General features: G+C 42.2%; 1 protein-coding gene across 2 annotated transcripts in view; it reads right to left on the bottom strand.

Moving 5' to 3' along the window:
• Positions 1 to 123: 123 nt before the first annotated feature.
• KNOP1 (lysine rich nucleolar protein 1) overlaps positions 124 to 21,679 on the bottom strand; it is a 28,588-nt gene continuing 7,032 nt past the window's right edge. The window contains exons 2-5 of one of the 2 annotated variants that reach the window (XM_075830193.1): positions 13,686 to 15,012; positions 12,247 to 12,315; positions 10,182 to 10,235; positions 124 to 1,195 (exon numbers count right to left, since the gene is read on the bottom strand). In XM_075830193.1, the coding sequence (XP_075686308.1) occupies positions 884 to 1,195; positions 10,182 to 10,235; positions 12,247 to 12,315; positions 13,686 to 15,012 (1,762 nt within the window). In that variant the 3' untranslated portion in view covers positions 124 to 883. The remainder of the gene's footprint in view (positions 1,196 to 10,181; positions 10,236 to 12,246; positions 12,316 to 13,685; positions 15,013 to 21,679) is intronic. The other variant, XM_075830194.1, reaches the window with a different exon arrangement.

Here is a 21,679-nt window from a genome sequence, read left to right as displayed (position 1 = left end):
ATGCGGTCAGATTGGTCCATGATCCCGTCCTGGGTTGGTCCGCTTCATCATATGCAGCTTCATTGCACTTTGTATTAACCTTTTAGCAAATCCATGTCTGCATCATAGTAATGTATTTCACACTTTGATAAGCTCGTTCTGCTCATTTATTGGTTAAAATAAAAAATATACATCTAAAAAAACACAAGTGTGTGTGAAGGAAGCCTAAATGGTATTACAGTTTCAGCAAATAACTATATTTGCTGAAAGCAGAGTACCCCTTTAATGCAGATGCAAGATTTATTAATCAGTGGCTTTTCTGCGCTTCGTGTTGGAGATTCTGTTTTATGTTAATCGCCAATGAGCGGTATCGTCCCTTCATTCCAGGCATTCGTGAAGCCACATTACAGCGGCAAGACCTGGACCCCCTGTGAACTGAACTTCGCTCAACGCAGGTTCCACGTTACGGCTGTCTGAATGTAACTCAATGTATTGATTTGGACTGCAGCGGTCGCTCAAGAGTTCTAATCAATCCGTAATACTTCAAAAAGTCTAGGTGTAGCCCCGTCCAAAGAGCAAATGCTATTATCAGTCCCACTTTTTGATTCTGTTTTGAAGTTTGTACATTTTCAAGCTGTTCCTATACCTCATTTTCCGGCTCATTTGTCCGACTTTTTTTGGAGGGGGGGGGGGGGGATTTTTCTCCACCCTTTCTTTAAAAGCAGGACTCTTAGAAGTTTCCTTCCTTCTGTTGGGATCCATTCTTGGTTTTGGTAAAATATAACAAACAGAGGAGAATAGGATGATGGAATACACACAGTTAGCCTTCTGCCCTTACTAAGGCATTAGCTTTATCATTACGAAGTTTGTCCTCGTTCAGTCTGGGATCTGAATGCATCTAAATTCAGTCATCCAATTTCACCGACCTGGATGCGGTTTGGTCTATGTAGAAGGTCTTCTTCTGGGCAGGCTGGAAGCCTAAGCCAATTCCTCTGTTCTGTTTCCAGGAAACCGCTTTGTCAAACTCTGCTAGCAGGTTCCTCTGAAGAATATGTTCTCCTTCCTTCCCCAAGGCCATATTGGCTTGTTCTTGGTTTGAGGTCGATGTCAAGGTCGCTTGGTTTCCCTTCTTGAATCCACCCAAAAGACGAAGGAACTTGGTTTGCTGCTCTGAATTTTGGAACGTAGCACTGTCCCACTGCCCAAACTTCGTTCCCTGTTTAATAGGATAAAATAAAATTGTTAATGCCAGTTACTGGAATATCATTGCCAAGGTCCGCACACAGGGATAAATGACTGCAAACGTCTGCATGAAGGAGAATTTCCCACAAGAAGCTATTCTCTTACATCAAAGTCCCTCCCCCCCCCCCCCTACAAAAAAGGAAATCTGATTGGCTACTTTTGACTTCACCGACATTGTTTTAACAGTATTTATACACCAGCCGGGACCTATCACTATAGTGCTAAGATTTGTGTCCTCATCCGTCTCTTCCGTGTCCATTGTTGTACTCAGGTTCTAACTACAAGAAAATACTTGCTGGTTGAAAGATAGAAACTTCATGGAGGTTGATGGATATTGACTATCCAGCCGTTTTCTTATGCTCGACAATCAGGGTATGTTCACACGGCCTATTTACGGACGTAATTCGGGCGTTTTACGCCTGGAATTACGTCCGAAAATACGGCTTGAAAGCGTTGACAAACCTCTGCCCATTGAAAGCAATGGGCTGACGTTTGTCTGTTCACACGAGGCGTATATTTACGCGCCGCTGTCAAAAGACGGCGCGTAAATAGACGCCCACGCCAAAGTGGTGTCCTGTCACTTCTTCAGACGTAAATGGAGCCGTTTTCCATGGACTCCATGGAAAACCATGGAAAACCAGCTCCAGTTACGTCCGTAATGGACGCGGCGTTCAAGCGCCTGCACATGCCGTTACGGATGATGACGGTGCTGTTTTCTCCTGAAAACAGCCCCGTAATTTCGGCCGTTATGGACGCTGTCGTGTGAACATACCCTCATAGTGGTTCAGCTGGAATCCACCAGTGTCTCTACATCGTTTTGTTCTGCCCATTCTCTATATATAATGCATTCATATACAACCATGTTCATACAGCTATTCCATGCACACATACCTAGTTACATAATTAATAGGATTTATAAAAGACATATGTCCATTAAGTTCAACCAGGAGAGGATCTTAGAAATTAGGTTCCCCATAATGATTCTGAGAAAGGAGGGAAAAAAAAAAGGCATCAGACAATCTGCCCTAAAAGAGAAAATTCCTTCCCCAGCCCAAGTGGCGATGAGACTGGATCGACATTCAAACATGAATTTTATACATTTACATAAGCGTTCGATTCAAGAAATAACCTAAGCCTTTCCTGACGGGATCATTGGTGTCTGCGGAGACCAGATTCTGAAAGGATTATTTCACAGCCTTTACAGTAAAGAAGCCTTACCACCTCTGGAGAGTAAACCCTTTCTTCTGCAGCTGGAGCCGGGTCTTGTCTTTTGAGGGGACTTTAGATGAAACATCTTTTCATCATATTTTTTGTACGTGCCATATTATATACATACACAATTAGGTCCAGAACTATTTGGACAGTGACACAATCTTCATGATTTGGCCTCTGCTGCCACCACATTGGATTTGAAATGAAACAACTGAGATGCAACTGAAGTGTAGACTTTCAGGTTTAATTCATGGGGTTGAACTAAAATATCCTGTGAAACGTTTAGGAGTCACAACCATTTTTCTACACAGCCTCCTCATTTCAGTGGCTCAAAAGTAATTGGACAAATAACATTACTATACTGAAGTCTGGAATCCATGGACATCACCAAACGCTGGGTTTCTTCTTTTGCGATGTTTTGCCCGGCCTTTACTGCGGCTATCTTCAGTTGTTGCTTGTTTGTGCGTCTTTCTGCCTTAAAGAGGCTCTGTCACCACATTATAAGTTATGACCTATTTTAGCTTTATGCTAATGACTTTCTTAATGGACAACTGGGCGTGTTTTACTTTTGACCAAGTGGGCGTTGTGGAGAGAAATGTATGACGCTGACCAATCAGTGACTAATCAGCGTCATAAACTTCTCTCCCTTCATTAACTCTGCACATAGTGATCCCTCTTTGTTCACTATATGCAGTCACATACTCGCACATTAACGTTACTGAAGCGTCTCGACAGTAAATAGACATTCCAACCAGGACAGGATGTCTATTCACAATCCCGACACTTCGGTAACGTTTGTGCATGACTTACAGCACAGCACATCGAGATCACGCTGTAAATGACAGCACAGCATGATCTCGATGTGCTGTGTGAGTCACCCACAAACGTCACCGAAGTGTCGGGATTGTGAATAGACATCCTGTCCTGGCTAGAAGTGATGTCTATTTACTGTCAAGACGCTGGTCACTGATTGGTCAGCGTCATACACTTCTCTCCACAACGCTCACTTGGTCAAAAGTAAACACACGCCCAGTTGTCTATTAAGAAAGTCATTAGCATAAATCTAAAATAGGTCATAACTTGGTGAAAATTGATTGTTTTTCTAAATAAAAAACAGTGCTGTCACCTACATTACAGCGCCGATCATATTATGTAGGAGATAGGGCACTTATAATGTGGTGACAGAGTCTCTTTAAGTTTTGTCTTAAGCAAGTGAAATGCAGCTTGATCTGGTTGATATCTGGTGATTGACTTGGCCATCGCAGAATATTCCACTTCTTTTCCTTATAAACTCCTGGGTTGCTTTCGCAGTATGCTTTGGGTCATTCTCCATCTGTACTGTGAAGCGACGTCCAATCAACCTTGCTGCATTTGGTTGAATCTGAGCAGAAAGTAAATCCCTGAACACTTCAGAATTCATCCGGCTGCTTCTGTCTACAGTCACATTATCAAGAAACACTAGTGACCCAGTGCCTTTGGCAGCCATGCATGCCCATGCCATCACACTCCATCCACCATGTTTTACAGAGGATGTGGTGTGCTTTGGATCAGGAGTTGCTCCAAGCCTTCTCCATACTTTCTTCCTCCCATCATTCTGGTAGAATTTTTTCCAGAACTGGGTGGCTTCTTTACATGTTGTTTGGCAAAGTCAAATCTGGCCTTTCTATTTTTGAGGCTGATTAATGGTTTTCACCTTGTGGTGAACCCTCTGTATTTGCGCTCATGAAGTCTTCTCTTTATGGTAGACTTAGATACTGATACACCTACTTCCAGGAGAGTGTTCTTCACTTGGGTAAATGTTGTGAAAGGGTTTTTCTTCACCATGGAAAGGATTCTGCGATCATCCACCACTGTTGTCTTCCGCGGACGTCCAGGCCTTTTGGAGTTCACAAGATCACCAGTGCACTCTTTTTTTTTTTTTTTTCAAGAATGTACCAAACTGTTGATTTGGCCACTCCTAACATTTGTGCTCTCTCTCTGATGAATTTTTTCCAGCCTAACGATGGTCTGTTTCACTTGCATTGAAAGCTCCTTTGACCTCATGTTGTGGGTTCACAGCAACAGCTGCCAAATGCAAATTAATAGACCATGGAGCCCATTAAATAGCTTTTGAGATAATTGTTCAATTACCTTTGGGCCCTTGAAAAAGAGGCAGCTACATATTAAAGAGCTGTAATTCCTAAACCCTTCCTCAAATTAGGATGTGAATACCCTCAAATTAAAGTGGAGAGTCTGCACTTAAGACCATGTTAATTATATAACTGTATATTCAATATGTTTTGGTAAACAGCTAAAATGACAAAACTTGTGTCACTGTCCAAATAATTCTGGACCTAACTGTATGTATCTATATCTACATATCTATCTATATATACACACACACACACACACACACACACACACACACACACACACACACACACACACACACACACACACACGTATCATGCCCCTCCTTTAACATCTCTTTTTAAGACTAAATACATTTAATTATTTTAATCTTTCTTCAGAACACAGACTCTTCATTCCCCTTATCAGTTTTGTAGCTCTTCTGTGTCCCTTTTCTAATCTCCAGGGCATCCTTTCTAGGAACTAGTGCCCAAAACTAAACTGCATGTTCTAGAGGAGGCCGCACTAATGCTGTGTAAAGTAGTAATATTATATCCCTATCTCGCGAGTCCATGCCTCTCTTAACACTCATTGTTATCAAATGAGCAGACGTTGGATAGGAAGGATGGGTGCAGCCAGTAAACAGTTCACTGTACGTATAGGCGGCAGACACATGTAACTTCCACCACATTCCTACAGGTTTAGGAGATCCAGTATGTCAAGTATTTGTACCGTTACTAATTTAAAGAGGATCTGTCACTAGTTTATTAATGCCCCATCTCCTAACTAATCTAATAGGCGCTATGATGCTGATAACTACAGTGTAAGGCCCCATGCACACGACCTTGCCCGCAATCCCGGCCCGCGATTGCGGGCACGGGCGGCCGCTAACTGACAGCCGCATTTTCGGGCCGTGCTCCCAAAATGCGAAAGAACGGACATGTTCCATAATTCCTGGAACATTTCCACGGCACTGACACCCTTCCGTAGTGCTACGGAAAGGTGTCAGTGTTCAATGAAAGTGAATGGCTCCGTTTTTGCATGGGGCCTAATTGTTTTTCAAAAATGTTTATTATTTGCGAAGTTATGAGCATTTTTCTAAATACGCTAACTTGGCTATAGTTGCCAAATGGGAGGTGACTTTCTTTTCACTCTGAGGGTGTAATGTTTTCTGTATGACGCTGTCCAATCAGCATACAGCTTCTCCCCTTTCCCTGCCCAGCAACACAGCGTGATCATATAGTATACAGCTTCCATTCCCGACTGTGTTGTCAACTGGTGATATCTTCAGTTGTTTCACAGCTAGAACTGCGATCTTAGTGCCATATGAAAGATTACAATCTCCTCTATCATATGTCACCAGAACCACTGTTCTATGTGGTCCATAGCCGAGAAATGGCTGTTTGAAGTGATCCGCCTTCACTCCAGCCTCAGTCTCTCACGCTGTGTGAAGCAGCTTCATGCTGATAGGATGGCGTCAGGGGCTGTGAAGAGGCTCCACCTCAGGAAAATCGCTGTTGTTACCTCCCAGTTGTCTAATAAAGGCTCATTTGCATAATTAGAATAAAAGCTCATAACTTTTAAAATAATAAACGTTTTGGGACACAATTTTCACTAGCGTTATTAGTGTGACAGCGCCTATTAGATGAGCTATGAGATTGGGCATTACTAAACTAGTGACAGATCCTTTTAATAAAGCTTTTTATAACTGCAATTCCAGCTCCCTAGACCTTTTATCTCTATACACTGATGTGGAGCCTAATAACAGAGCCAAGTACAGATTCTTAAAGGGGTTGTCAGGGATTAAACAAAAAATAAAGTAAAAAAATTCTCCCAGAAACAGCCCCACCCTTGTTGACGGGTATTGTATCTCATCGTCATTCAAGTAAATGTGCCTGAATTGCAATACCAGACACATCCCATGAAGTAAAAGTGGCGCTGTTTCTTTGGGAAGGGGGCACGGGAGCCAAACAACCCTTTTTAAGAAATAGGGAAAATGAGAGGGTTCTACCTCATTTCTGGTCTCTACATCTTCCTACCTCTGTATAACCAGACAGATAAGTTGTCAGTAACCAAAGCTAATGCTTGAAAAGAGGTGGAACTGCTATCGTTTTCTTATGGGCAAGTGGAACAGTTCCCGAAAACGAGTAGTGAGTGCCAAGATGGATACAAGCTTCGCTGGCTAAACGAGTGCATGTGTCCCCTCGAGATACTGTAAAGTACTGTACTTTGTCTTGCCAGCTTTGCATGCAGATTTTTGTTATTATTGGCTGGCGACGCCAAACTCCAGAATTAAAAACTTTTTCAGACTTTCCAAAAGGGGTTATTAACCCATTGTCGCCGTGCTGAACATAATTACCACATTTCAGGGTCTGCCTTTTCAAGATAACTGCAGGCAATTATTCTTCCAGCAATCGCAGCGATACGAACCTGTTCTCCCCAAAGCCTAAATAATTACCCCCGCCGAACTCCAGTACGCGGACAGCTATACAATAATAATCAGCCTGCAATCACGTACAAATTGCTGCAATTCTTCAGCAACTTGTCACGCTTAAAGGCATTAGGAGATAAAATTTAATTTACAATGACAATATGAAAGTACTGAAAGGTCAATTGACTTCTTTATTTGAATTACTCTTTCTTTTTTCCCTTTGAATTACATGTAAATTGCCTGCGTGCCGACTTGCGGAATGAGGGAATAGCTTCTCCCTATCAGATGTGTAGTAGCCATGTTCTTAATGGTATTGGCTACTAGTAAGGAAAGCAAGTTGCTGACCGTGGCTCTTCCACTACGTGTGTGTTATGGAATAGTATACCGTTTCTGTTTTTTTTTTATCACCAATTCTAATCTGTCTGATCGGTGGGGTTCACCCACTTGCTCTTTTTCCATAAACGTGTGGACTATAATGGATAGCACTACGTGCAGAAGACTCACAGATTTTCAGACTATTTCCCTCTTCTTCAAAACCAGCACCACAGAAGATAAGACTCCCAGTCTTGTGATTTTCGGGGGTCACAGCAGTTGGACCTCCACCGATTAGGACATGACACAAATGTCTATGCATGTTATGTATGCCTTTCATCGGAATACCATTTTAAAGAAATTGTGCAGGAATCCAGAAACAGCACTACACTTGTACACGGGTCGTGTCTGGTATTGAAGCCCAGCTCCATTAAAGTGAATAGGGTTGAACAGCAATACCGTATACAACCTGTGGACAGGTGTGGCACTGTTTTTGGAAGAAAGCAGCCATGTTTTCCTAATCCTGTCCAACACCTTTAACCCCTTCACGACTGCCATTAGGCTATATACGTTCCAACTGCTGACGCAGTTGTTATATATATATAAATAAATGTTGGCAGTCTGGAACAGGGTTTGATGGGTGCGGTGCAGTGCTGCTTCATTGTAACACACAACCCTCCCCCCCGTAGATAGCGCCACCTAAGCTCCCTCTAAGAGTGGCTTCCTTCCTCCTAGAGGGAGCCCCTGACATCTCTCCATCCCCCTGTAGATAGCACCATCCCTCCTGTAAATAGTGCCACCCCCCTGCATATAGCATCACCCCTCCTGTAGATAGCTGGACCCATATATGGACAGAGATTCAGGGGCTCCTAGCCGGGGATTCTGCTCCTAGAAGAGCGCTCTGACTGGGGATACCGCTCCTACAGGGAACTTAGGTGGCGCCATCTACAGGGATGGGATGGTGCTATCTACATGGGCACTGTTTGTGGCACTATGTGACAACTATCTACAGTGGGAACTGTGGCACTATGTGGGCGCTATCTATGGTCACATATATTCTATATCTACAGCCTTAGTAATACACTTCGGCTCTAAACTAGTTTCCATGTCCATTCTCTCTCTATAAACTCCTTTGTAGTATTGAATGATTTTTTCATTCATATATCATTACTATTCTTGATATTTTTTTGCTCATTCTTCCTGCTGATCGCTTTACATGTTGTAGCCATCAACAAGTGTCTAGGACTAACAGCATTATGTACCCTCATATAACATTTGATATTACTGCATCAGTACAGGTACCTCACCTATTACATGTCAGAATCTTTCTTTGATTCTTCTAAGTGTCTAGACATGCACAGTATTTGCCTTCTGGCACTTCTCCTTTTCGGTAGACATCGATGTGCCGAGTACGCATGCGCGCGATTCCCGTTCACGATAGGTGGATGTCTCTAGTCCCTCTGATTGGCTGGACGACCTTTCCCTCTTAGGGATTAGCGGCTCGTCTGTCTAGCCCCGTCTCTATTGGCTTCCTATGGACTACTATGCCACTGTCATGGCATCCCCAGGTTATAAGAAGGGCTGGCTGGTAACACGCCGCTAGTAGCCCCACTTGAACCCCTGAGGACGCTACGTTCGTAGTGAAACATGTCGGGGGGGCTTCTTCTCATGTTTTAAATTCAATGCTCCATTGGCAGTTAGCTACACTCTCTATCTCAATCATACCAACACAGCGTTCTGCAGGCGCCGTTTCTATTGTCACATAGTACCGCACTGACCGAGTGCTTTTTTGCAAATTCCTTACTGTCAGTGAGCATCGGCTAACTTTTAACGTATGTGGTTTTTTGTTTTGTCTCGTCTATTTAGTAATATCCAATAAAAGTTATATTTTAGCCTACACTATTGCAGCTAGCTGTAAATTAGGGCTTCTTTTTGCTGGATTGCAAATTAGTTTACATTTTTGCGCTATGGTGGGCACAATCTATGTGATCTCTGGGACTATCTACAGTGGGCAATGTGGTACTATCTGCAGTGGTATTGCGGCACTATCTACATGGGCACTGTTGTGTTTTCAAGTTGATGGGACAAAAAACGTCCATGAAAAACGGATGGCAAATGGCGGTTAAAACAGTCAGACGGCCAGGAAATGGATTCAAAAATTGCTGTGATATTCAAAGCGGTTGCAAAGATATTATCGTTTAAAGAAGTGCATATCAGAGACTGAGAATTTGACCTGGACACAGGGGCATCAATGATCCTTAGTCATGAAACAGTTAAGGAGGCAATGCTCTGTGTCAGCCTTTCAGTGGGGGGCGTTTAGGTTCCTTTCATCCCACAGTACCATAACCTTACTAGATATAGCATTTAGTTGCTCTCTGAACCCTATTCCATAGAGCCCTGGTGTCCATATCTTGCAGCGACGGGGTAAGGGTGGCTGTGGGCAGTTGGAATTAAGAATAAATAATAATACATTTAGGCCAGGATCACACACACAGTTTTGATGCAGTTTTTGGCTCAGTTTTTTGAGCCAAACAAAGGAGTGCAAAGAATGGAGATGCATCAGTCTTTTCTATACACCTTTTCTTTAGATCTATTCCTGGCTTTGGTTCAAAAAAACTGCATCAAAACCCTGTGTGTGATTTTACCCTTAGGCTTTTTTTCTCCCCTTTTTTCACGCTGCAACTAGAAATAATTGTAGATGAAGGCAATCTCAACAGATGAAGATCTCCTTTAACCGTCACACAGGTCTTGCTCCTATTTGTATTGTACAATTTTGCGGTAACATGTATATAAACATACGGACGCTAAAAACATATATATTACAATCAGACATAGCACCCCAAACCTTCCCATGGATATTTAGATTTTATTTCAGAGCGCATGTTCTCTATACAACCTTGGTGTTTCCAGATTCACGGTCAATATCCTCCTGCAGTGCTTTTCGCCTTACCTGTAAAACAGACACAAATAAATATAATATTATAAGAAGTATAAAATAATAAAATATAATATGGTAGAGGCTTCAGTTTCATTCACACCACAGTTTAGTAAGGCTCTGTTCACATCTGCGTTGGGGTCCCGTTCTGACGTTCCGTCAGAGCTTCCCGTCAGAACGGGACCCTGAGAAGACACAAACTGACACCGACGGAAACCAGAGGTTTCCGTTTCCTTAACAATTATAGACAAACGTTTTTAGTAGTGTAGTTCGTGCTGAAGCTCAGTGACGTGAAACGTGGCACGGTCATAAGGTTCCACCTTTGCCACAAGTCAGTTCGTAAAATTTCTGATCTGCTAGATCTGCCCTGGATCCTGTTACACTGGCCAATTTTGGTCGTAAAACGAGCACCGATCAACGAGACAACTAGTTGATCGGCGCTCGTTTGCTCCTTTCACAAGGAGCAATGATCAGTAATGTGTGGGGATGAGCGATCGATACTATGATCGCTCCTCCCCATGCAGTTCTATTAAGTCGGCAACACGTCTTCCGGTTTACAAAGGGAGATGTGCTGCTGACAACGATAATATTTCCTGCTGCATAAACTATACGATCAGTCGAACAAGCGTTTGCTCCTTCATCGGCAGATCGTTGCCCTTTTTTATTCTCACAGGGCAATTATTAGGAACGATTGTTTATATGAACGCTCATTTGCCCGATAAATGGCACATGTAGAACGGTCTTAAGTTCTATTATTGTGAAGTGGAATCATCTAGATTTAACAGCTCAGACACGAAGCAGTAGACCACAAACACACAGAGCAGAGCCGCCGATTGCTGAAGTGCGAGGGACATAAAAATCTCCTGTCTTCTTTTACATCCCTCACTACAGAGATCCAAACTGTCTCTGGAAGTGACATCAACACTAGAACTGTCCATCAGGAGCTTCATGAAATGGGTTGGGTTTTCATGCTGCATATAAGCCTAAGATCACCATGCCCAATGCCAAGCGTCGGCTGGAGTGGTGTAAAGCACGTCGTGACTGGACTCCGGAGCAGTGGAAACGTGTTCTGTGGAGTGATGAATCACATTTCACTATCTGTCTGATGGATGAATCTGGGTTTAGCGGATACCAGCAGAACGCTACCTACAGGAATGTATAATGCGTACTGTACAATTTGGTGGAGGAGGGATAATGGTCGTGGCTGTTTTTCAGGTATTGGGCCCTTATTTACAGTAAAGAGTAAAGTTAATGCTAAAGCATACAGTACAAACACATTTTGGACAACTGTAAGTTTCCAACTTTGTGGGAACAGTTTTGGGTTTGGCCTTTTTCTGTTCCAGCACGACTGTGCCCCAGATCACAATGCAAGGTCTATAAACACATGGTGTGATGAGTTTGGTGTGGAAGTGGCTGCATATAGTCCTGATCTCAACCCCATCCAACACCTTTTGGATGAACTAGAACAGAGATCGTGAGCCAGGTCCTCTTATCCAATATCAGTGTCTGTTCTCACAAATGCTCTACTGGCTGAATGGGCAAAAAATCCCACAGACACACTGTAAAATATTGAAAAAAGCAGAAGAGTGGAAGCTGTTATAGCAGCAAAAGAGGCGACCAACTCCATATTAATGCCCATGGTTTAGAAATGGGATGTCCCACAAGGTGTCATGGCCAGGTGTCCACATACTTTTGCCCATACAATGCATCTTAAAGCAATTATAGAAGATCCTACCATCCCAAAAAACAAACAAACAACAAACAGCGCCACTTTTGTCTACAGGCTGTTTCTAGTGTTGCAGTTCAGTAACATTAAATTTTCCTAGAACTGTTAACACGCAAAAATCAAATCATGTCACTGCCTGTTAAAATATCAATCACCGTTTTTACATGCAGTTTTTAATGCTAGGGTTTTTATCAATTTTATGATTACATATGGCTATACAATCGATAACTTAACACCGATAGATCCAAATAACTAATGTCAATCCACAAGATACCCCTATACTTTAAAAAATGAATTTACCGTATCAATATGGATTTCATCTTTGTTTCCATCTTCCGCTGACACCAAGTAGACATCTTGGCGCTCTCCCTATGTCATAACAAAAATATGTTCATTAGTGCCATATACCTCTCTATATAACATCACCTATCAAAACCGATGCTGTCTGAGTAAAATCCCTTTATTCCTGCATTAGTGGGACCCAGATTATCAGATATGCTGGATTATTGTACGGTCATATAAAAGTATATAAATGGACTTGTACGAGTAGGGAGCCTTGAGAGAAAACCGCTCGGCCACTATCACTTTTTTTTTTTACAATAGAGAAATATTTATTCTGCCCAGTCTTCTAGTTCTGTAAAATTTAAATGATCATACAGGTTCTGTATTCGAAAACTAGTGCCGGACTATCAGAAGGTCTGGATTAATGGACGTCAGGTTAAAAGAACGTCACAGTATACGGTTGCACCGGTGAGCACTGTGAAGAATACGTCTAAAGCTTGGTCGATGGCATCATTCTCAACTTCTAGAGTGGATCATGGCATCACCCGCTTCTTAGGTTTGGTTAGTGGCATTTGTTGTGTTTTTTTGAAAGAATTTTTAATGAATTCCAGTAAAAATAACAAATACCAAGAATGTACAAGACAACAGGCCAACCACATGGTAGAACATACATATGGGGTTGAGAATTACAATATTGAGGCTGTAACCCCAGAAGCAGGGTATTCGTACTGCTAAATAATAGCAATAGTGCAAAAACACAGGGGGGAGGTGGGGAGGGGTTGGGAGTGGCAAATGCTGGAAAGAAACGTGGAGAGGGGTAGTAGTGGGGGAGCCAGGACTGACATACTCCGCCCAAGGAGACCGTACCATATTTGGGAATCCCTGCTCTGCAGGATAAAGTTAACAATCCCTTTGCAAAACAACAATCCAAAAATTTAAAGGGGATGTTTCATACAGGCAGCCCCTATCCATATGCCCTATTAGTGCACCCAGACATCCTAGGAGGGAGTCGTCGACCCCCCTCTCGGAACCCCTTCTATGTGCCAGAACGGAGCGCTGCTCTGTAAGGGTCTATTGTGGTCATTTCAGTCTTTGTTGCGATTTGCACTAAAGTTTCGCAAAACACATTGGTTTTGTGAATATCACAGCTAAAAACAAAGATGTGACACGTAAATATACTCTTACAGAGTGGCTCCCGTCCTGGCAGACTCGAGCTGTCCAAGTATCATATGGACTGGACGGCCATGTATCTGAATGGCCACTATGCATTACTCCCATTTATGGGAAAGGTCTGTCTAGAGGAGTGCCGGGAGCCGAACCTAAGGGGACTGTAATATAAATGGGGTGGTCGCCTTTAAGAGTGTCTTTTTGGATTTTTAGTACGAATAATGGTGCTCAATGAATTTGTTGTCCGGCTATTAGTGATACACACTCGTTTCTTTCACATTTTTGGTTACCTCTTGAATTTTTTTCTTCTTTTTGGGAACTTCTGTTGTATCCTCATTTGCCCTGTGCTCCTCATCAGTATGGTTTATCATCTCCACCGCTTTCCTCTTCTTGGACTTTTTCTTTTTTTCTTCACAAGAGCCAACTGTTCCTTTCACCGACTCAGTCTTTTCTTTTGCTTTATTTCCCTTCTTTTTCTTCAAGGCTTCTTTAGAAGTTATGCCATTGTCCTTAACTTTGTTTCCATTCAGGTCAGATGCTCCGTGTCCTACCATTTCCTTATTTCCTTGTAAACTTCCAGATTCCTCATCAATAATTGAGCTTTTCATTTTCTTTTTTTTGCCAACGGATATAGAATCTCCACCTTCTTTGCCATGGTGGACATCATGATCATTAATGGCTTCATCTTCTATCTTTACAGACGTAGCCTTCTTTTTCTTTTTTTTCTTCTTTACATCTGCATGGTCAGACATCTCAGGGTGGTCGTCTTTCGAAGATCTTGACTCTTCCACTAGTTCAGAAACCTTTTTTTTCTTTTTTGTGACAACACTTCCAGCTTCTGAGGCTTCATTGACAAAGTTGCCCTCGGCTGTCTTTGACTTCTTGCGTTTTTTACGTTTTGAGTTGGACAGGTTATCACTGCAGGAACAGTCTAGTTCATCCATTGTCAGGTCTATAGTGATGTCCTTGTCCTCTTTGGAGCGAAGTGAAGAGGGATCTTTCTTTGTTCTTTTCTTCTTTTTAAGGACAATATTGTTTTCAGGAACTGAAGTTAGGATGTTATCCTCAGTTACGGCTTTACTTTTGAGGATAGTCTTCTTTTTCTTAGCCTTTAAGTTTGTCTCTTTTGCTTTCTTTTTGTGCACTGGATCATTACTTTTGAGCTTACACGAAGCAACATTTTTGTTTTTCTTCTTTTCTGGATTATCATCATTAGTTTGGTGGTCATATGTTGAAATCTCATTAACCAACACATTTTTCTTATTTTTCTTTTTGTGGGTTCCCTCAGTAGATGTGGGGTCACCTAAAGAAACTTGATCTAAGGTAGTCTTCTTTATTGGGACATCATCATTTGTTTTGGGGTCACATGATGCCATAGTTTCATCATTTTTCTTTTTAGGAACTACATGCATTATTTCAGAAGCATCCTCTGTGGCATTGGCTTTCTTTTTATGCTTCTTTTTTATTGTATTTTTGCTATTATGACACTGACATCCCCCCACTATTATTTTCCCAGAATTGTCTTGCTTTGATTTCCTCCTCCTCTTCTTCTTCTTCTTCTTCTTCTTTGTTTGTTCAGTGCGGGTTATAGATTCCTCATCATCGTTTGCCATAATGCTGCATGATAATAAAAAGGTATATTATTTTTTAATAAGAAAAAGTACAAGCCTCATAGTGCCTCCCTGTAGTAAGAAAAATTTATAAAAAATATATTTTTTAAAAAAGGTTTTCCCAGATGATACACGATTGGATGTTGTGGGCACTACCGATCACGAGAACGAGGGTCCTTCCTCACTCGCACGACCGCAGTAAAGAGGAGTCAAAAAGAATGGCAGACAAGTATGTGCAATGCGCCTTCATTCAAACAGTCTGGAAATGAGGGAATACATTTAAAATGGATCCCCCCACTGATCTGTCGGAAACAGGAACCTTTATGTAGATGTGAACATAGCCTTACATTATGTGCTCACTGTAATTCAGTCATAAAATAGCTTAAAAGGGGTTATCTGGGATGTGACTTTTTTTTTATTAGGGGCTGGAAATTAAATTAATAAACCAGAAAAGCTATACTTAACTTACCTTGCCCCCGACGATCCAGCGCTGTGGCTCTGCCGGCACTCGAAAGTGGTTGTTTACATGCATGTAGTATGTAACTGTGACGCAGCCAATCAGAGGGCTCACCGGTGACGAATCGTATTTCTGGCATAATGGAAGAAATACAACATATGGCCGATAAGCCCTCTGATTGGCTGCAGCAGTCACATGCATGTAAACATCCTGGATAAACTCCTTTAACCACTTCAGGACTGAGCCTGTTTTGGGCCTGGACGACGAAGTTGATTTTTTCAAATCTGACTTGTGTCACTTTATGTGGTAATAACTTTGGAATGCTTTTACCTATACAAGCGATTCTGAGAAGGTTTTCTCATGACACATTGTACTTTATATTAGTGGAAAAATTTGGTCGATAAATTCTGTATTCTGTGGAAAACACTAAAAGATAGAGAAAATTTGCATTTTTCTAAATTTAAACGTATCGGCTTGTGAAACAGATATTAATACCACACACAATAGATACTAGTTAACATTTCCTATATGTCTACTTTATGTTTGCATCATTTTTTGAACATTCTTTTATTTTTCGTCGACGTTACAAGGCTTAGAACTTTAGCAGCAATTTCTCACATTGACTTTGAGGGCCTTATATATTGGAAATCCCCCATAAATAACCCCATTTTAAAAACAGCTCCCCTCAATGTATACAAAACAGCATTCAGAAAGCTTCTTAACCCTTTTTGGCGTCTTACAGGTATTAAAATAAAGTAGAGGGGAAATGTACAAATTTAATTTTTTTTGCTGAACTTCATTTGTAATACTTTTTTTTCTGTAATAGAGATAGTTTTACCAGGGAAACACAATTAAATATTTATTGCCCAGATTCTGCAGTTTTTAGAAATATCCCACATGTGGGCCTAGTGTGCTAATGGACTAAAGCACCGGCCTCAGAAGCAAAAGAGCCCCTCGTGGATTTTGGGGCTTCTTTTTTTTTTAGAATATATTTTAGGCACCATGTCAGGTTTGAAGAGGTCTTGTGGTGCCAAAACAGTGGAAACCCCCCAAAAGTGACCCCGTTTTGGAAACTAAACCCCTCAAACTCTGGTGCAGTTTTTCGCCCGGAATGTCCGCTGTGGAAAACTGCTGCATTAAGCGGCCTGCTAGCATGCCGGCCTCCTGGGATGACGTTTCATCCAGGTCACCGCCGCTACAGCCTGTGATTGGCTGCAGTGGCGGTCACACGGGATGAAGAGACATCCCAGGAGGCCGGCTTGGAGGAAGAAACACAGACTCCTAGGTAAGTATATTGGGGTTTTTTATTCAGAGTTGCGTTTTTTGCAGCGGAATCTCTGCGAACCTGCCACAAAAAATGCAACAACTGCTATTTGTTGTGGGTTTTACCTCCCATTTAATTCAATGGGGAAAACCTGTAGCAAATATGCAGCGTTTTTTCCGTCCGCAATTCCGGGCAGAAAAAAAACGCAGCAATTCTGCTACGTGTGGACAAGCCCTAATTTTTTTGGGTCGACTGAGCAGTGTGAGGGCTTATTTTATGCGGGACGAGCTGTAGTTTTTATTGGTACCATTTTTTGGTACACACATCTTTTTGATCACTTTTTATTACAACAGTGATTTTGGTGCTTTTTATTCTTTATTTTTTACGCCGTTTACCGTGCGAGATAAATAATGGTATATTGTAGTAGTTCAAGCTTTTACGGACGCAGCGATACCAAATTTAATTTTTTTATTTTACACATTAGTGGAAAAATGGGAAAAAGGGAAGGCTTTTAGGCATTTTTGATATTTTATTCCCTATTGATAACTTTATTGACTTTTTTTTTTACATATTTTATTAGTCCCCCTAGGGGACTTGAGGCAGCGATCACTGTCATTTTTACAGGCTTCTGTAACAGCGCGATCGCTGTTCCTATCAGTTAGTCCCGGTTATCAGCAGTAATACACAGCTGACACCCGCAGCGTATAGTGCAGGCTCAGTGCGTGAGCCCGCTCCATACATCACTCCCCCGCACCATGACATGCTATTAAGTCTTAGTGCGTGAAGGGGTTAATGCACAGCAGATGGCGCAAAGTGAAAATTTAAATTTTCCACTGATATGCCATTTTAGTACACAATACGTTGTGCCACTGAAGATAAATACCTCAAAGATATGGCGATGCCATATCTGTGGATGTAAACTGATGTTTGGGCACACTGCAGGGCTCAGAAGGGAGGGAGCACCATTTGGCTTTTGGAGCGCAGATTTTGATTGGTAGTTGTTCCGTTTGGGGTTTTGCTGGCATTTCAGTTTATAATGTGGGGGGCATATGTTATCTGTGCGGAGAACATCAGGGCATAATAAGAGGGTATAATAATGGGGTAAATAAATAATAATCCGCAGATATGTAGCCAGTGTCGCACTGATAAATGCCCGATCTTATCCGCTTTTGGGCACTCTCACATTTTGCGTCTACATATTCTGAGATCCAGAACTTTTGTATTTTTCGCCACCGGAGCGTGTGAGGGCTTATTTGTTGCAGGACAATCTGTAGTTTTTATCGGTACCATTTTAGGGTACATGCGATTTTTTGATCACTTTTTATTCCATTTTTTGGCAAGCAAGGCGACCAAGAAGCAGCAGTTCTAAGAATGTTTTTTTACGGCGTTCACCCTGGGCTATATATGACAATTTTACTTTATTCTGCGGGTCGATACTATTACGGTGATACCATATGTATATGTTTATTTAATGTTTTGCAGCGTTTGCTCAATAAAATCACTTGCTTATAAAATAATTTATTCTTTGTGTGACCATATACTGAGAGCCATAATTTTTTTATTTTCCAGTCAAAAAAGCTGTGTTAGGCCTCATGCACACGACCATAAAAACACCCGTTATTACGGGTCATAATTACGACCCGTAATAACGGGCTTATAGACTTCTATTGGCCACGGGTACCTTCCCGTTTTCTTACGGGAAGGTGCCCGTGCCGTTGAAAAAGATAGAACATGTCCTATTTCAGGCCGTTATAACGGCACGGACAGCCCATAGAAGTCTATGGAGCTCCCGTAATGACGGGTGGCTAGGCGACGTCGGTAAATAGTCACTGTCCAGGGTGCTGAAAGAGTTAACTGATCGGCAGTAACTATTTCAGCACCCTGGACAGTGAATTCCGATCAGAATATAGAGCAACCTGTAAAAAAAAAAAAAAAAAGACGTTCATACTTACCGAGAACTTCCTGCTTCCTCCAGTCCGGTCTCCCGGCCGTTGCCTTGGTGACGCGTCCCTCTCGACATCCAGCCCGACTTCCCTGGATGACGTTTCAGCCCATGTGACCGCTGCAGCCAATCACAGGCCAATCACATGCTGCAGCGGTCACATGGACTGCCGCGTCATCCAGGGATGTCGGGCTGGATGTGAAGAGAGGGACGTGTCACCAAGACAACGGCCGGGTAAGTATGAATTTCTTTAACTTTTATTACAGAAAGGCCTGTCCCTTCTCTCTATCCTGCACTGATAGAGAGAAGGGGCTGCCGATTAGTGAAGTGCTATTTTGCAGCCAAAAACGAGCTCAGGGCGTAAATACTGGTGCAAAACGGGTCGAATACGTGTGACACCGGACCCGTATTTACGCCAGTATTTATGGGTGGGAAAAAATTCGGTCGTGTGCATGAGGCCTAAGGCCTCATGCACACGACCGTAAAAACACCCGTTATTACAGGTCGTAATTACGACCCGAAATAACGGGCCCATAGACTTCTGTTAGCCACGGGTACCTTCCCGTTTTCTCACGGGAAGGTGCCCGTGCCGTTAAAAAGATAGAACATGTTCTATTTTTTTATTTTACGGGCCGTGCTGCTATACTTTATAATGGGAGCACGGCTCGGAAAAACGGCCAGCTGCCCGTGACCGGCCGTGCCATGATCGTAATTACGAGTCGTAATTACGAGCACGGTCGTGTGCATGAAGCCTAAGGGCTTGTTTTTTGCAGGACGGTTTGTAGTTTTATGGGCACTATTTTGGGGTACATGCAACTTTTTGGATCACTTTTTATTCTATATTTTGGAAGGGGCGGTGACCAAAAAAAATTGTGATTCTGGCATTGTTTTTTAGGGGTTTGTTTTTTTTTGCAGTGTTCACCGGTTGGAAAAAATAATATTATAGTTTGGGTCGTTATGAACACGGTTATACCAAATATGTGTAGTTTTAACTTTTTCATATAATAAAAAAAAACGTATTATAGGAAATAAAGCATTTTTTGTTTTTGTAACATAACTTTAATAAAACATTTTTATTAACTTTTTTTTTTGGTCCCACTAGAGGACTGGAAGACTTGCAGCACTGATTGTTGCTAGAATACATTACACTACCTATGTAGTGTAATGTATTCCAACTGTCAGTTTGATACGGATGTAATAGGAAGCCTACGTGGACCTGGATTCCATACATGGCATACCCGGAGGCCATTGTCTAGCCTCCAGTTGCCATGCCAACCACCGGCAGCCACGGAATCGCATTGTGGGGACTGCTGATGTGCTTCAAACGCCCTAAATGCGGCGATCACAATCGATCCCCGCATCTAACGGGTTAATTGCCAAAATCAGCGGCAATGGGCCGCTGATCGGCAACAGGGAGAGTAGGGCTGGCACCCTGAACAGTTAACTGACGCTGTGTGTCACACATTAACGAGGACGTTAATCTCGCTGTAAGCTGTCATTTACAGCGTGATCTCGATGTGCTGTGCTGTAAGTCACACACAAATGTTACGGAAGCGTCGGGATTGTGAATAGACATCGCGTCCTGCCTGGAGGTGAGGTCTATTCACTGTCAAGACACTTCAGTAACGTTAATGTGGGAATATGTGACTGCACAAAGTGAACAGCGCAGGATCACTACGTGCTGATTACATGAATGGAGAGAAGTGTATGACGCTGATTGGTCACTGATTGGTCAGCGTCATACACTCCTCTGTACAACGCCCACTTGGTCAAAAGTAAAAACACGCCCAGTTGGGCACTAAGAAACTCATTAGCATAAATCTAAAATAGGTCATAACTTGGTGAAAATAGATTGTTTTTCTAAATAAAAAAACACTGTTGTTATCTACATTACAGCGCCGATCACATTATGTAGGAGATAGGGCACTTATAATCTGGTGACAGAGCCTCTTTAAAGTCTGCACGTCAAGGTGCGCTGGAGAGAAGGGGGACCACTTCAATAAGCCATCTCTCCGGCTGTGGACCACCTGTGGTTCTGATGTCATATGAAAGAGAAGATTCTAATCTTTCATATGACACCAGGATTGCAGTTCTAGCTGTGAAACAACCGGAGTTATCGCCAGTTGTATACACAGTCGGGATTGGAATCGGTATACTATATGATCGTGATGTTGCTGGGTCGGTAAGGGGGAAAAGCTGGATGCTGAATGGACAGTGTTATACAGAAAACATTACACCGCCAGAGTGAAAAGAAAGAGTCACCTCCCATTTGGCAAGTATAGCGAAATTAGCATATTTAGAAAAAAGCTCACAACTTCGCAAATAATAAATGTTTTTTAACAGAAATCACACAGTAGTTATCAGCATCACAGCGCCTATTAGATTAGTTAGGAGATGGGGCATTAATAAACTGGTGACAGATCCTCTTTAAGATCCATTTACATAACAATTTTCTTACACCACGGATAATAGAAAGCCGACTTCTGAAATTATTCCAAAATATCTGAAAATTAGGTCACACAGGCTGGATTACAGTCATTTTACAGTTTATGGGTAGTGCATGTCACTGTAGGGCGGTATGATGTGTGCAGCAGGTTTTGGTCATTGTATGTAAGTGGCGTGGTCAATATTTTCACACTGCTACGGGGAATTCTTCCTTTATGGCTCCTTAGATGAGCCAAAAAATAGCTATTATAAGTGTCAAATTTTTGTTGTGTTTATGGGATCCATATATGTGGGGTTAGTGACGGCCTCCACTTGTTGATCTTGCACTCCTCCCATTCTGCCCTGGGTGATTTTAATCAGTTCAATGCTGGATCCTACCATCCCCAGGTATATATGTAGGCTTAGTCCCAGTTCTGGGTGTATGTGCAGCGTAGGTTCCCACCTTACAGAGGTCGCCTTGTCGTGGCAGGTGGGCTAACACTTTTTGATCAAAATGTGCACTAAGAACCTCCCTATTTGTAAGTAGATTTAGCTTTAGTGCATATTTATTTATATTTAGTGGTTTA

The sequence above is a fragment of the Rhinoderma darwinii genome, chromosome 6 (assembly GCF_050947455.1).
Source record: "Rhinoderma darwinii isolate aRhiDar2 chromosome 6, aRhiDar2.hap1, whole genome shotgun sequence".
Lineage (NCBI taxonomy): Eukaryota > Metazoa > Chordata > Amphibia > Anura > Rhinodermatidae > Rhinoderma > Rhinoderma darwinii.
This window is presented reverse-complemented; position numbering and strand designations above follow the sequence as displayed.